At 34.6% G+C, this 16,607-nt stretch overlaps 1 protein-coding gene across 1 annotated transcript in view; it reads right to left on the bottom strand.

The window, feature by feature from the left end:
• Positions 1-16,607, bottom strand: part of Braf (B-Raf proto-oncogene, serine/threonine kinase) — a 182,111-nt gene that overhangs the window by 30,715 nt on the left and 134,789 nt on the right. The window contains 5 exon segments of the mRNA XM_047560012.1: positions 8,550-8,726; positions 9,596-9,617; positions 9,620-9,679; positions 11,980-12,097; positions 13,200-13,336. Of these exon segments, the coding sequence (XP_047415968.1) occupies positions 8,550-8,726; positions 9,596-9,617; positions 9,620-9,679; positions 11,980-12,097; positions 13,200-13,336 (514 nt within the window).

Below are 16,607 nucleotides of genomic sequence, written 5' to 3'. Positions count from 1 at the left end.
ATTTTTGTCTGGAACAGCAAAAACCTTGCTATTCTTTCTTTTTTTAAGTTTATTTCAAACATTCACAAATCCAAACATAAAATCAGAGGCAACATTTGTTTATTTACAAAGCAAGCTTTCTCAGTGGAGGAAAGAACACTCTTTATAACAAATATTGCTGGAACAAGTGGATATTCATATAGAAAAGAAAAAAAAACTTGATGGATGCCTCGTAACACAAAAAATTAATTTAAAGTGAACTGAAGACTTAAAAGCAAAAACTATAGCACTTCAATAAAATGGAAAATCACTACCACACTTTTGCACCCATGTAGCATTTAAAAAAGTTTTCAGAGTAATTGTTATTTGGTTTTATAACCTTCACTTGTTTATTTGTGAAGCATGCAAAAAGTCAACAATTTCAATTATGCAGATGGGAATTTACGAGTCCAGAGAACTTAAGAGATGTGACCAGAGAGGCACGGCAGAAAGGCAGAAAGAGTAAGGGTTTTGGGCACATGGATTTGAGTTTGAAATTCAATTATGTCCCTTAACAGCCATCTGATCTTGGGTACATTTTATAATTTGCAGATTCTAATCTGTAATAGGGAGGTGATAATGTTTATCTTGCTGGTTATTTCTCTTATTATTTTGTTAACCACATTTAATGGAAGCCCACTATGTGCTAAGCAACAAGTGTTCTGTCTTGGAGATAAAGCAGAAAATAAGAGTTGATGATCAACAGTGTGCTGTGAAGAAAAAGGACAAAATATAATATTTGATCTATGTAAACAGCTGAAAGAACAACTGCCAGCTGCTGAGAGGAACAGGATGTAGGAAGAATGGGCTCAAGGAAAAAGAGAAGCAGCTCAGTTTCACGTGTATTAAATTTGAGAAGCCCATTAGACAGTCAAATAGATATGTTAAACAGATAATTAGATATGAATCTTGAGTACAAACAAAATAAACTGGTTGGAGACTGGCAGATAAATGATATTTAGATGGTTCTTCAAACCATGAAACTGGATGAGATCCCAAGGGGGATGAGGAAGAACCAACTGATGAACAGATAGTAGTGGGACAACAAGGAAAATATGCTTTAAAGTAGTGTTCTTCAAACTTCAATATCCATGGGAATCATTTGAGGATCTTGTTAAAATGGAGACTTCAATTCAGTAGATTTGGGGTGGTAACTAAGATTTACATTCCTAAAAAGTTCAGAGGTGGTACAGATACTATCCAGATTTTGAATACCAAGACATTAAGAACTGACTAAGATTTACATTTCTAAAAAGTTCAGAGGTGGTACAGATACTATCCACATTTTGAATACCAAGACATTAAGAACACGATTAACCAAACAATTAAGAACATGTTTCATGAAGAAGGATGTGATTAACTGCATCCTATGTTTCTGAAACATCAAACTGAAGACTGAGAATTTAATCATTAGATCTAAGAGCACAGAGGTCATCAGACTGTCTTAGTATAAATGTTCTGTGGAGTCTGATTGGAGTGAGTTCCAAGATAAAAAGGGAGGACAGAAATTAAACACTGAGCATCAACAATTCTTTTAAGAGGCTTTATTGCAGAGGAAAGAAGAGGAATGAGATAGCTGAAGAAGACAGTAGGATTAAGAGAGTCCCTCAAACTTATTTATTATTAAAATTTTAAGCATAGAGGAACTTCTACCTAGATTAACAACTGTCAACGTTCTGCCAAATGTGCACTGGAAAAAAGATATTTGTAGGAAGGTAATTCAGTAGCAAAGGAAAAACTGCTGATGAACAAGAGATAGGAGAGTTACTAAAAAGACCTTTCTAAGTAGAAGAGGAGGATGGGATCAAGACCATAATGGAGTGGTTGGCTTTGATGCTTAGTGAAAAATAATTTGGCATGAAGGTAGGCAGGTGGGCAGGTGCCATAGCTGGTGCTTCTAATTTTCTTAATGAAATGATCAGCAAGGTCATCAGCTGACTGTTACTGGAAAAGGGTTTTTGGAGATCTAAGAATAGGAGGTATGACAGTCTTTAGCAGAGAGGGAGAGTGAATCAATCAGTTAACTGGAAGCACAGTTGTTGCATGACATTAAGGACCCATTGGGGTTGTTGGAAAAATTGAGTAAGTCAGAAAAACAACCTGGCACAAAAGTTAAGAAATTGTTCTCCGAAGCCAAAGTACCTGGGGGCAAGTTACTTGACCTTTCTATACCCTGGTTTCTTCATCAGTAAAACGGGGATAGTCATGCTAAGTGAGATAAGCCAATCTCAAAAAACCAAAGGACAAATGATCTCGCTGATAAGTGGATGATGACACATAATGGGGGGTGGGAGGGGTTAGTGTTAGTGTTAGGGTTAGAGTTAGGGTTAGGGAGGGGGGCAAGAATGGAGGAAGGAAGGACTATATAGAGGGAAAAGAGGGGTGGGGGGAAGGGAAAAAATAACAGAATGAATCAAACAACATTACCCTGTGTAAATTCATGATTACACAAATGGTATGCCTTTACTCCATGTACAAACAGAGAAACAACATGTATCCCACTTGTTTACAATAAAAAACAAACAAACAAACAAAAAAAAACCCCAAAAAACACAAAACTAAACGGGGATAGTAACTGCATCTACCTCACATCTACCTGTGAGGTAGACGCAGGTGTGTGTGTGTGTGTATAGAGAGTACATAGGTAAAGTCTATTATGTACACAGTCTGAACATAGAGTATATAACTGTTAAATACATAAATAAATGTCAGGGTATGTTTAAAACTGGAGAACATACTTAGTATTAAAAAAAAAAAAAAAAAAAAAAAGGGAAACATTGAGTCAATAGTATGTAGAATAGCTGTGATCAGAACATAATATTTACTAACCAGTAAAGAAGTTTAAGAGTGAATGAAGAAGGCAAACCCTGTATAATTCCATACTTAAAAACCAGTAACAAAACCACTGTGTAGAGTATTATAAAATACAATTAATGAAAGGATACATGACATACATCAACATATTAATGAAAGATATCTTTTGATGGTGGTTTATTGGTGCTTATTTGTATTTATATTCTCTGAAATTTTTGTAATGATTTTATATTTCTTTGTAATAAATTTTGTCTTGAAATTAAAAACTGTACAGATAATATATAAATCATTCATAGGCTCACAATCCTGTTAATTTCTAAGTATTAAAGATTTTATTTTTTAAGTGGCTGCAACCCAGCAATTTATGAGTTACTATGCTCCTGTTTTGCTTATGTCTTGGGACTTTAGAATGCAATTCTGGTGAACAGTCAAAAAAGGCCACTTTGAACAGCATATAGAAAACATTCAGAGGGCAGACTATTCTGAAATGAGGGCTTTGTAAAAGTACATTATTAAGTAGCTACTTAAATAGTCTATGAACTATCTCTAGCTTGTTCTATCCTTTAGGAGATGATGATGATTGGGGAGAAAAGCCATGAAGAGTCAGAGCCACAGGGTTGAAGGAAAGAGAGGTGGATGGGTGCTAAGAAGCTCTTAATTATCCAAGCAGGCTACCAACTGGGAAGAACTACTGGAGATAATTTTGAAACAAAGCCCTCAGGATGAAATCAGTTAGTATTCAAGATGAACAAGCATTGGAAATAGGGAGGAAAAGTATGATATGTGAGGGACTCCGTGTTGTTTGATCCATAGTAAGATAAACATGAGGTTGAAAAGGTGACCATAAGCCAAAAGGCAAGTTAAAATTTGTTATAAAATTATAACCAACAGTTAGGAATTAAAGAACCAATTAATGACCCTTAGGGATATCCTGTTTGTCCTAATATCCACCAGCCTGAACAAATTTGAATGTCTTCTAACAACAGTTTAATCAAACAAGAAAAACAGTGTGCTTCAGTCACTCATAGCAGAAAACAAAACAAGGATAACCATTCACCAAGTCACTGACAAAATCTGCTTATGTATTCCAATTAAATATACACCTTTATGTAACTCAAGTTTGTAGAAAAAGTTTGTCCAGGTGTCCTTTCTGAACTATGTTGTATAATACAGACAAACTAATATTAAACCACAAAGCATTTTGCCTAACAATCTTTTGCTAAAGATCTCTTAAATGAATTCTAACAAAGTATGCAAGTATGCAACTCCTTGTTGCATAAAATTAACATTTAAAAGTGTAAATAACTGAAAAGGATATAATTTCCAGTATACTGTAAATATCAAAATTTTAACTAACATCTTCTGTTGTTATGTGCTTGGAAAGCATCTGTTCTTGTTTATTGGACAGCAAGTCATTTCTTCTCTCTCTGAAGAAATTGGTAGCTCTCCACCAACTGGGCTGGTGTGTGTGTGTGTGTGTGTGTGTGTGTGTGTGTGTGTGTGTGTGTGTGTGTGTATTTTCTCTCTCTTTTTTTTTATGGTGCTGATAATGGAACCCAGGGCCTCAAGCATGTCATGCAAGAGCTCTACCACTGAGTTACATCCTCAGTCCATTTCTCTTCTCTTCTCACTGGGTCTATTTCTTGCAATGCCAGGGCCTTTTCCTCTGTGTGTTTCAGTCTTCTCTCATTTGCATCAGAGTTCCCCTTCTCTATCTGATGATCCAGAGATAATTTGTCTTAGACTAAGTGAAGGATTAATAAACTGGATGGAAGCTTTCGGCATATAGATGGGCTTTGAATTGTACAGTGATCTAGGTGGGAATCCCTGATGTCACTCTCTTTGGGACCTTCCTCTTTGGCTGGTAAGATTCCTCAGAGAACTATAGTGTTTAACTCTAATGTACTAATAAAAACTTTTACACACATTACACATATACAGATTCCTTATGATCTTCAAATATCCTACAGAAAGAATAAGGTTTGACTGTTAGCACGCTGGGAATCCAATTAAAAGAAGGTTGGGAAAATTTCTATTCATCACTCAGTGAGAAGTATGTAGTCACAAAATCTCTCTGTTTTGGTAAGGTATGCACATCCTAAACACAGCTTAGAGTACTCCAGTTTGGAGACACTCATTTTCCCCTCTCTAGAGAACAAAACTTTCAGTCTACCATCAGGACAGGGATAGGCAGTTACCCAATGGCATAAAGTAGAAGGGATTTAGATAAATAACTGCTTTTCAAACAGGCCTTTCACTTTAGCCTCCCTGCCCCACCCTATATTTGGTACTGTTAATTCCTAAGACTGTTGAGAATTCTGTGATATAAACTGGGTTCATTTTCCTTTTTCCATTGCCAACTAATGATTTAGTGTTTTTGGTCATAGTTCAGTCCATTATCATTCCTCTATCTGTTTTTCAGCTTTTAAAATGCTGTTGCTACTGTCTTTTTCTTCTTTATTATCCCTATCCTCATATATTCATATTAAAAAAATTCCTTTATTATATTTTTAGTTGAGTTTCAGGAGAGAGCAAAGCCATTTTTTTTTTTTTTTGTACCAGGGATTGAACCCAAGGGCACTTAATCACCAAGTCACATCCTAGGCCCTTTTTAATATTTTATTTAGAGACAGGGTCTTACTGAGTTGCTTAGGGTCTTGCTAAATTACTAAGGCTGCTTTGAATTCCGAGCCACTGGGATTTTAGGTGTGCGCCACCATACCTTTAGAAATTCAAGATGTGTTGGTATATTTAGCCAGAAGTGTATTACCATCTTATAAGGAACAAAAAGAGGAAAAAAGGAGAAGAAACTGTATTTTATTTGGTTAATTTTTGTTGTTGTTGTTGTTCTGGGATTGAACTCAGGGGCACTTGACCACTGAGCCACATCCCAGCCCTATTTTGTATCTTATTTAGAGACAGGGTCTCACTGAGTTGCTTAGCACCTTGCCTTTGCTGAGGCTGGCTTTGAACTCATGATCCTCCCTCCTCAGCCTCCCAAGCTGCTGGGATTACAGGCATGCGCCACCATGCCCGGCTAATTGGTTAATTTTTAAGCTTGCAATAAAAAGTAAACTCTGCTAGAAGATTTAAAATTTATAATTAGTACTTTTCTAGCTACTATAATCTAGGATAAACCTGATGGAAAAGTGTGAATGTGTACACACACACACACATATAAAGAGAGAGAAAAAGAGAATATGTGTGTGTGAGGTATACTCATTAAAGAGTGAGAACAATTTCAAAACGTAAGCGCAGTGTTTTGGAGTACATAGACTGCATAATTCTAAACAATCAAGTAATGGGAAAATATCACCTATTCCCTGACAATTTCCCAGACTACACAACAATTTCAATTTGATAGTGTTCTTTTCTATTGTCACTTTATTTACTTACTTATTTTTTGGGTACTGAGGATTGAACTCGGGGGCACTTGACCACTGAGCTATATCCCCAGTCCTATTCTGTATTTTATTTAGAGAAAGGGTTTTACTGAGTTGCTTAGAGCCTTACTTTTGCTGAAGCTGGCTTTGAACTCATGATCCTCCTGCCTCAGCCTCTTGAGACACTGGGATTACAGGCGTACAACACCCTGTACCCAGCTTGTCGCTTGTTTTAATCCTGGTACTTCACTGCCCTATCACTGTTGCTAAAAAGTGTTTTTAAAAATTTATTGAGACAGGGTCTTGAAATTTTAAATTGCCTAGGCTGGCCTTGAACTTGATATCCTCCTGCCTCAACCTCTTAAGTAGCTGGGATTACAGAAGTGTGGACTGTGTCTTACTAAAAACAACTATATTTTGCTGCCTCTTCTATCACAAATCTTTTCCCCTCTATTTACTTTTTTTAAAAAAATATTTTTATATACATTTTTAGTTGTTGATGAACCTTTATTTTATTCATTTATTTATGTGCAGGGCTAGAAATTGAACCCAGTGCCTCATGCATGCTAGGCAAGCACTCTACCACTGAGTCACAACCCCAGCCTACTATTATTCACTTTTATTACTTCTTTGGATGTTATTTTTTTTTCTTTGACATTTGTTTTGATATGAGAAGAATTTGGCTTTTCTCTCTTCTGGAAGACAAACCTATCAATAACGTGCAGTTGTGTGTAATAATGCATTTCTTCATTTCACAGGTATGTATTGCATAGCTATCACAGGCCAGGCCCTATTCCAGGCATTAGGCATAAAGCAACAAACAAAACAAAGCTCCTGCTCTCACATAGCTTGCATTCTAATGGGGGGGGGGGGGTTGTGGCGCAAAAAAAACAAGTCACGTGGGGTTGGGTATTAAAACAAACAAATGAACAAGGGTAGGGGCAATAGAGTGACTGGATGGGATGGGGACCTGTTTATCTTAAGTGATCTGAGAAGGCATGTCTTAAAAAGAAGGGACTTTTGTAGCATAAGTATCCTAAATGGAAAAGAACAAGTATAAAGGTGCTGAGAAGAGAGCATATCTAGTCTGCTAAAGGAATAGGAAAGAGACTGGAGGTTGAGGGAAGCTGTTTCTTGCTGAATATTTACTACGTTTGCCACAGTTTATTTACTCTTTGAATTTAGATTTGAACAGATACAAATTCCAACTCATCTGAAAGGGTGTTTTATGTGTAGTAGACAAGTGGGACTGTTACTGAATAAAGTAATAATTTGCGATATAAGCATTTTGGCTGAACATAGGCTTGTAAACAATCTAAAATTACTGACATATTACCTAGATCTGAGCCAGGGAAGGTAATTTAGAGGAAAGACTTTTATTCCAATTTTATAATGAAAAAGTAGCATAGTGGTTATAGGGAAAAAATATTGGAATTTGAAATCCTGAGTTAAGTACCTTTGTTGCTACTTATTAAATGTGTCCTTATACAAATACTTAAAGCCCGTTTCCTTATTTGTAAAAAGAAAATAAAAATGTCTACTTCATAACATTAAATGACAGCATATGCATGTGAAAATAATTTATATACTACAAATTATTTAGATTAGAATACATATTTTTAAAATATGCTTAGATTATTTTAATGAATTTATTTTTCATGTAAGTGCTTTCAAATTTTAATTTTACCTTTTGGTTTATCTATCTGCTCTTAAAGAGTTATATGCAAAATTAATCTTTCAAGTGAGTTATCCATTTTAAGCTATGTAAATTTAAAAAATAACTATATTTTCAATTATATCACAAAATTCAACACACACACACACACACACCCCTCAACCTGAAACCCTTGAAAAGGATCAGAATGAGGATTTTCATTTTAACTTATTAAATGACTATTTTACAAGAGAAAATTTGGGCACTTAGAGAAATGATTTGAAAGGATAAATAATTAACATTATATATAATAATTAACATTTTTATATATACATATATATATAAACAACTGTTAATGATTTTTAGTTGTTTTTATTTTTTATTTTTACCTTTTTGCCTATTTTTGCTTCCTGAGCCTCTACTGTTTACTTCAGTCACTGAATGTGAAACACTCAGTTGTATATTTACTGTTAAATACTTGGTGTACTTCACTGTATGCTTTGATAACAACACTAGAGAAAGACTGCTTTATATTTTTGTATCACATTGCTAGTCATTAGTGTCCTTATACAGTTGAACAGTAATTAAAAATGCAACTTAAAAGAAGTGTCAAAGCCTTTAAAACATCTTCAAGGGTCTTCAAAAGGAATTTACAAGAGAATTAACAGAATGGAACTTACTCCATGCCCTGTGCAGTCTGCCGTGCAATATCTATAAGTTTGATCATCTCAAATTTGGTCTCAATGATGTGGAGATGATGATATAAGCTGGAGCCCTCACACCACTGGGTAACAATAGCTAGTTGTGGCTTTGTCGAATAGCCCATGAAGAGTAGGATATTCACGTGTCGTGTTTTCCTGTAAAAGTAAAATGATGGTAAATAATAAATGTCAATAAACTTTGGCAAGAGAGCCAAAGTAGTCAAGCACTAGATGAACAGAAAATGGTATTAAAAAAAAAAAAAGCATTAGACATATACACTTAGATGAATTATCTAATTATCTAATCACCCATCATATTCAGAAATATCTTTTTTTTTTTTTTTTTAAATATCTCTGACAAGTAAGTAGAGGTTGCTAAATACCGTGACTTTATGGGAAGCTCATTAATTGAATAAAGTCACTTCCCTTCTTTGTTTAAATAGTTCTAGTATTAGAAAGTTTTCTTGTATGGAGACAAAATCATTTTCCTCCAACCTCCACAACTGGCTTCCCTGTTCTGCTCTCTGAAATATAATGTAGCAACTCAGGATTCTCTTAAATCTAACAGTCTTCTCTGTAATATAAGTTTTATTGACTTGTCTTCCCAAATTACAGTTCTAGAATCTTCCTCACTTAAGTCGTCCTACCTTGAACTTACTCTCATTTGTAAAATAAATGTTCCTTAAGTTCTAGGTACAGAAGTAAATGCAATCTCTCAAGTTGTTCTGAAACACTTAAGAATTTTGAAAGCATTATTTCCATAAGTGGAACTGCTATTTCACAGGGTCAGAATACTATATTTTCATTACTTCAATCAATTAAGTTTTCTATGAGCTGTACCAAATAATATTGCATACCACTGAAAAGAATACACTGAAAGATAAAATAAAATTAGGCATCTTAAGGTTCTATCTACTTACTCATTTTGAGGAAATTTGTAAAGTTAATAGTGGGTACCAACAGAACAGGAGCTAATAACAACGACTTCTTTCTCCTGAAAATAGTAATTTGCATAAGAAGCTCACCTGAGTACTCCTACTTCATTTTGAAGGCCTGTAACTGTTGAGGTGTGGGTGCTGTCACATTCAACATTTTCACTGCCACATCACCTAAAAGGTAATTATCATTTCAAATGTCATTCCAATTTTTAAAATTTAAAACTATAAAACATTTTTGGGGGTTTCCACTAATTATCATAACCCTAAATCTATACCACTATTAAACTACAAATAAATGATGGCTTAACTATCTAAACTGCATTAATTTTTGAAGGATAAAAACAAAACTGACAAAAATACTCCTATACTAGTATTTCAAAAGACCAATCCCCAAATAGCCAATCTTGTTTTACCTGAAAAATTGGCTTAACTAAGTACCCAGAGTATTTTCCTGATTATTTAACGTATTCAATGAGATATATTTACTAAATGAACACTGAAACTAGAGATAACAGTCCCTGTGGAGTTTCACTTAAAATTTAAAACTTCAAACTTTATGAGAGCAGTTAACATTGTTTACAAAGCTATGGATTACTTATGATGCTTTTCATTAGGAAAATGATTAAAATCATAATTCAAAAATACTTCATGTAAAACAGCTATAACTCTCACATCCTACAACTAAATGTGAAAACTGGTACAACCACTTTGTAATATTGCTGGTAGTATCTATAAAACTGGACATATGCAAATCATGTAGCCCCATAATTTTCTCCAAGGTATTGTATACCCAGGAAAAATGGACTTACATGTTCCCTGAAACACATACAAAAAGTATTCATAGCAACATCATTTGGAATAGCACCAAACTGGAAACTATCCAAATGCTCAATATATAGTAGATGGAAGAAGAAATCAGCTTATAGTCACACAATGGAAAACTAGAATTTTTTTTTTTTTTTTTCGGTGCTGAGGATTGAACCCAGGGCCTCGTGCTTGCAAGGCAAGCACCCTGCCAACTGAGCTATATCCCTAGCCCTTTTGTTTGTTGTTCACGGTTATATTCACTTTTTGAGATTTCAGCTACTTGTGTACTTATACGCATTTTTAAATTTTACATTATGCTTTTATATGTGTATTATTGATTTCTCTTAATTATCAATCTAATACAGCATTCATTTAATCAGTGGTAACACATAATTTGCATACCACTTAAAATAAATGTTTAAAAACATTTTGAAATGTTTAAAAACATTCTGAAAGAAGAAAATTCCCATAATGCCACTCAGCTGACATCATACTGATATATATGTAGTAAGGCTTATATAGGTATGCAGTGTTAATATTTATGAATACATATAAAATGATAAACTAAAGAGAAATATACTAAAATTCTTTTAGAAAATTTTTGTATTACATATATAACATATATGGGGCATCACACATGCTATTTTATATAGGTTAATATACCAAAGACACCTTTCCATATCAATAAATGTACTTCTATATATGATTTAAAAAGTCCTATATAATCATGTAAAGATTTATCAATTTATTTATCCAATCCTCTTTTAATAGACACTTAGATCAAAACACATATTGCCAACCTGCCTTACAGAAAATTTGTGGCAATTTATTTTCCCACCAGCAGTACTATAATCACAACTCCAAATATGGTCAATAGGAAAAAAAAAAAAATCTGTCCATTTGCTGGGTGTGGTGGCACACATTTGTAATTCCAGCGGCTCAGGAGGCTGAGGCAGGAGGATCACAAGTTCAAAGCCAACCTCAGCAATTTTGCAAGGCCCTAAGAAACTCAGGGAGTTTCTAAATAAAATATATATTTAAAAAAAAAGGGATGGGGATGTGGCTTAGTGGTTAAAGTTCCTGGGTTCAGTCCCTAGTACCAAAAAAAAAAAAAAAAACCAAAACCAAAAAAAAAAAACCAACAAAAAACAAAATACAAAAACATTTTGGGGAACAGCTAATCTGGAGAATCTTCATTTTAAAAAATTATAACTGCAGTCAGGCAAGGTGGCACATGCCTATTGCTCTCAATTATTCAGGAGGCTGAGGCAGGAGAGCCACAAGTTTGAGGCCAGCCTGGGCAACTTAGTGAGAACCTCTCAAAATAAAAAGGGTCAGGGAAATAGCTCAATGGGAGGACAACTGTCTAGCATGGGCAAGGCCCTGGGGTTTGCTCCCTTGCACTGCACATGTGCACGCGACACACACACACACACACATGTAAATAATTACTGCGATATAATGAAAGGAGTCCTGATTACTGTGAACCTAGGTTTTTATTTCCCATAATTTTTGTTACAAGTTTTGGGAGGACTTCTGCATCTGATGAAGATAGTTTAAAGACGCAAATAGTTAATACTCTGTTTGATTTTTTAAAATAAAATTGTTACACATATCCTATTCCTGTGTGACTTGTGACTATGTCACCAATGTTACATACATACCATGCCACTTTCCCTTATAGACTGTTCCAAATGATCCAGATCCAATTCTTTGTCCTACTGTGATTTGTCCATCAGGAATCTCCCAATCATCACTTGAATCCCGTCTACCAAGTGTTTTCTTGGAAAAAAAAAAAAAAAAAAAGAAAAAAGAAAAAAAAAAAAGTGCAAAAGTCAAGTAAGGCCAAACCAAACAAAAAGGGAAAACTTATGTTTCATGTCAAGTACATTAACCTAAGCCTGAGAGGAACATAAATGAGGAAGATAAAATGGCTTCTTTTACAAAAAACTGAAGAAATAATAGTTAAAGGTATGTCTAAAAATACAAAACTTAAATTTAAGACAAGTCAGTCTTGGATGGAAACAATTTATTTAAAAATGCAAATTATTTATTGATCATGTGTGAGAAATGCATATTATTAAAATCAATAAAACAGTATTGTGTCATTTGGAGGACTATCAGGGCAAGATAAGTAGTAGGTATTTGTGATTAGTTCTGGTTTCAAAGCCCTCAAAATTTAACTTAACATGTTATGGTAACTGTGGACAATTTTTCTAGTTACTTTTTTCTAGTCAGAGCTAAATTTTCTCATATATCTTAACTGGCCTCTCTCTTAAAAAAAAAAAAAAAAATCAACATATCCAATTACTTTGGTAGGTTTGAAGGATCATCTACCCAAAGAGTAGCAGGAAGTTAATTTTTCAAATAGGGAAAGCTGTCACTTGGTAGATTCTTGAATTGTAAACCAGCCTTTAGAATACATACGCTTAATCATGCTTTCCGAATCCTCATTTACTCTTTTTCCTTATTTTATATTAGGTACTGGGGTTTGAACCTGGGGTGCTTTACCACTGAGCCACGTCTCCAGCCCTCTTTATTTTTTTGAGACAGGGCCTTGAAAGTTGCTGAGGCTGGTCTCGAACTTGCTATCTTACCGCTTCACTCAGTCTCCTAAGTAGATGGAATTAAAGGTGTGCACCACTATGCCTGGCTCTTTTTTCTTATTTTAGAAGCAGAATGCTACTGTTACTTTTCCAAAACTGTCTTTTATATTAGAGATGAAAATGAAAATTAGTGTTGTAGGAATATTCTTAAGCAAAAATCAACTCTTGAATTTGTTATGGGAATTTTATTTCATATACAGACATATCTAAAAGTAATATTATATGTGGCTTTGATTTCAAAAAAGAAAGAACTCAAGTGAAAAAAGAAATATTCTTACCATCCTATTCCTGTCTTCTGAGGATGAAGATGACTTTCTTTCCCGCTGAGGTCCTGGAGATTTCTGTAAGGCTTTCACATTAGTGAGTGAGCCTGGTAATGAGGCAGGCGGGGTTGCAGACAAACCTGTGGTTGATCCTAAATTAGGGAAAATGTATCCATTAAGGAGGAGCAAGCATGTTCCTTTATCAGGGGGTGCACAAAGTGCAGGGGAGGACTCAGACTTGGTCTTAAGACTTTTAAAATTTAGTGTATGTTCAAATACTGACCTTTTGGAAATAATAAACCAAAGGAGGCCTACCGATGATTAGTACTAATTTCTTTTAGTTTTCTGGTCAACTTAAGTTTTAAAATCTAATGACAGATATAAACTTGGTTTAACTAGTCCAAAGTCTAGGAAAAAAAAATTCTCTGAAACAATGGATACAAAAAAATTTGTATCCTAATTTGTATCCTAAATTTGTGTCTTTGACAAAGCATTTTTTTAAAAAAGCGAAGTCAATTAAAAAGTCTACAGAGCACACATTTAAAAATAAACTTTGCCAAGTGTGGTAATCCCAGCGACTTGCGAGGCTGAGGCAGGAGGATCGAGAGTTCAAAGTCAGCCTCAGCAACTTAGCAAGGCCCTAAGCAACTCGATGAAACCCTCTTAAAAAAAACAAAACAAAACAAAAAAAAACCCAACAAACTTTTAATTGTATTACCTCAATAGTCAATCAGTATTAAAAATTATGGAAACCCCCAAGTGGAAACATTTCCTAAATTTTTTTTTCTTTCTTTTTTTTGCAGTGCTGGGGATCGAACCCAGGGCAGGCAAGCACTCTACCTACTGAGCTATCTCCCCAGCCCAACATTTTCTAATATTAATGACCTTACTATTGAAAACATCTGGCTCTTTCACCATAGCCACTAAATTTAAATACAACCCCAAACTATAAGCTTTAATACTTAAGAAATATTGATTAGTGTCAGTGGTTCCTTGAGTTTTATAGTTTTTTGTTTTATTTTTACTAATATAATTTGTTACCTGTATAACAAAATGAATGTAAGCAAAGACAAGTAGGTTTCTCAAGATTTTCTGAAAAATCTCTGCATTTGTAAGTCAATAGAAAATAAATGTTATGGCCTTTCAGGCAAGTTACTAAGAATGCCAATAATTTGCAAGCCAAGTAAGCCCAAGGGGTACTCTTTGGAAGCAAACTCAATTGGCAGGATTGAAACCTTTCTGATTGGCACATTTCCAAATAGTGACTCAGTGCTAAACATCCTAAGTCTATGTATAGTAGTATCTGGTTCAGATGGGCTCAGGACAGTAAGTCAGGCCTGAGTACAATAGAACAGGACTAAGATTTCTAGGTAATATTTCCATATACAGGAAAAAAAGGTTTCAGGAAAAAAAATTTTTTTTTTTTAAATGATTTTAACTTTCAAGGTAGAGAAGGAACCATAATCTTTCAAAGAAAGAGGATGTCAAAGACAACATTTCAATGTTAAATCTGGGCTGTGTGCAGGGGCACAGCCCTGTAACACCAGAGACTCAGGAGGCTGAGGCAGTAGAATTGCCAGCCTTGGTAACTTAGTGAAACCCTGTCTCAAAGTAAAAACTAAAAAGGACTAGGGATGTAGCTCAGTGGTAAAGCACCTCAGCGTTCAATCTCCAGTACCAAAAAAGAAGAATATGTTAATCTTTCTAAGTGATTGCCCTACATTGTTCCTCCCTTCCTTTTCTTAAAAAAAAAAAAAAAAAAAAGGTTAAATCTGGGTAGAATTTTTATCATTATCACATCATGCTATAATATCATGTGAAATTTCCATGATCTCACAGGCAGTTTTCTAAAATAAAATGGTGTCTAGCATGTCTTTTAATTAGAGCATAATCCATTTTATACCTGCCACTGATAATATTGAACATCATGTAGTCTTAATTGTTTACCCAAATGACACATTCTGATCTATGTAGTAATATTGTATTCCTTAGTTCATATTATTCAGTACTGAATGAACTTCTATTCCATTTAAAGGACTTTTCTGAGACATAGCTGGGCTGAGACAGCAAAAACTGAAAAGTACTACTGCTACATTAAAAAAGAAAAAAGTAATAGGGTCTGGGGTTGTAGTTCAGTGGTAGAGCTTGCCTAGTACGTGTGAAGCACTGGGTTCGATCCTTAGCACCTCATAAAAATAAAATAAAATAAAGGTATTGTGTCCATCTATGACTAAAGATACTTTTTAAAAAAGTATTAATCACTAATTACAAGAGTCAGTATATATAATCCTGGGACTGAACATAGGGGTGGCTCTACCACTGAACTATCCAGAGCCCTTTTCATTTTTTCTTTTCAGACAGTCTCCCTAAATTGCTGAGGCTCTCCTGCCTCAGCTCCTTAAGGTGCTGGGATTACAGGTATACATTGCTAACCCAGATAATTCTTTTAAAATATTTATAACAAGACACTTGTACCAACTTTGACTTCACATTTTAAAAATCAGTTTAAGAATTAAAGTATGTCAAAATAAAATGCAGAGTAAAATTATACTGCTAACTTTTTCTTTCTGTTAGGGTATAATTAAAAGTATAACTCCTCTGAGTTTCTGAAGTATTCTGAAATATCCAAAATACATTATAAATCTTTCTTTTTAAAAAAACAACTCCCTACTTTGGTATAAAATACAAACATCCCATATTGGGGGAAAAAAAACCCCAAAACACATTGCTAATATACAAAATTAAAAAAAATAAAGCCAAAGGTCTAATAAAAATATTTAATAGGGGTTTCTATTTTAATTTTCTTAAAACCCACAAAAATTGTTAACAAATAATTAATCAAAGTTATCACCTACATTAAAATTAAAGGAATCCATATTGAAGATCCCTCCCATCTTATTTATTCCCACCCACTGAGTTTAAGTTATCAAGACCAAGATGTAATAAGATAACAAATAACAAGATGGAAATCTCAGCTCAGGTTTTTTTTTTTTTTGCTTTTAAAAATTTATAATAGACAGTATACAGAAAACGTGTAGTAGTGAGTATGTGTGAGAAGCACATTCAGAGCATTCCAGCCAGGCCAAGCAGAAATTTAGTACTGAAAACTCTCACACTTACAAACACACGCTGTGAGGGTGAGGCACAAACAGCATCTGTAGTTTATATTTAGTTTGCTTTGGGTGAAAACAAGAAAGAAGAGCCCAACTACCTCTGAACACTGGGCCAGGCTCAAAATCAAACACTATTTCACTGGGGACAGAATGTAGGAGGGGACTGGGAGTCCGGGATTGGTATTTCCGAAGACAGCGCATCAGCTGGTTCAAGGGGGCTGTTAGAAGAGAAAGAGAGGGGCAGGCAAACACAGGAAGACAGACACACAGAAGAAATGAAAGAAGTCATGGGGAATAAATAAGATGAACT

This window comes from Sciurus carolinensis, chromosome 8, assembly GCF_902686445.1.
Source record: "Sciurus carolinensis chromosome 8, mSciCar1.2, whole genome shotgun sequence".
Lineage (NCBI taxonomy): Eukaryota > Metazoa > Chordata > Mammalia > Rodentia > Sciuridae > Sciurus > Sciurus carolinensis.
This window is presented reverse-complemented; position numbering and strand designations above follow the sequence as displayed.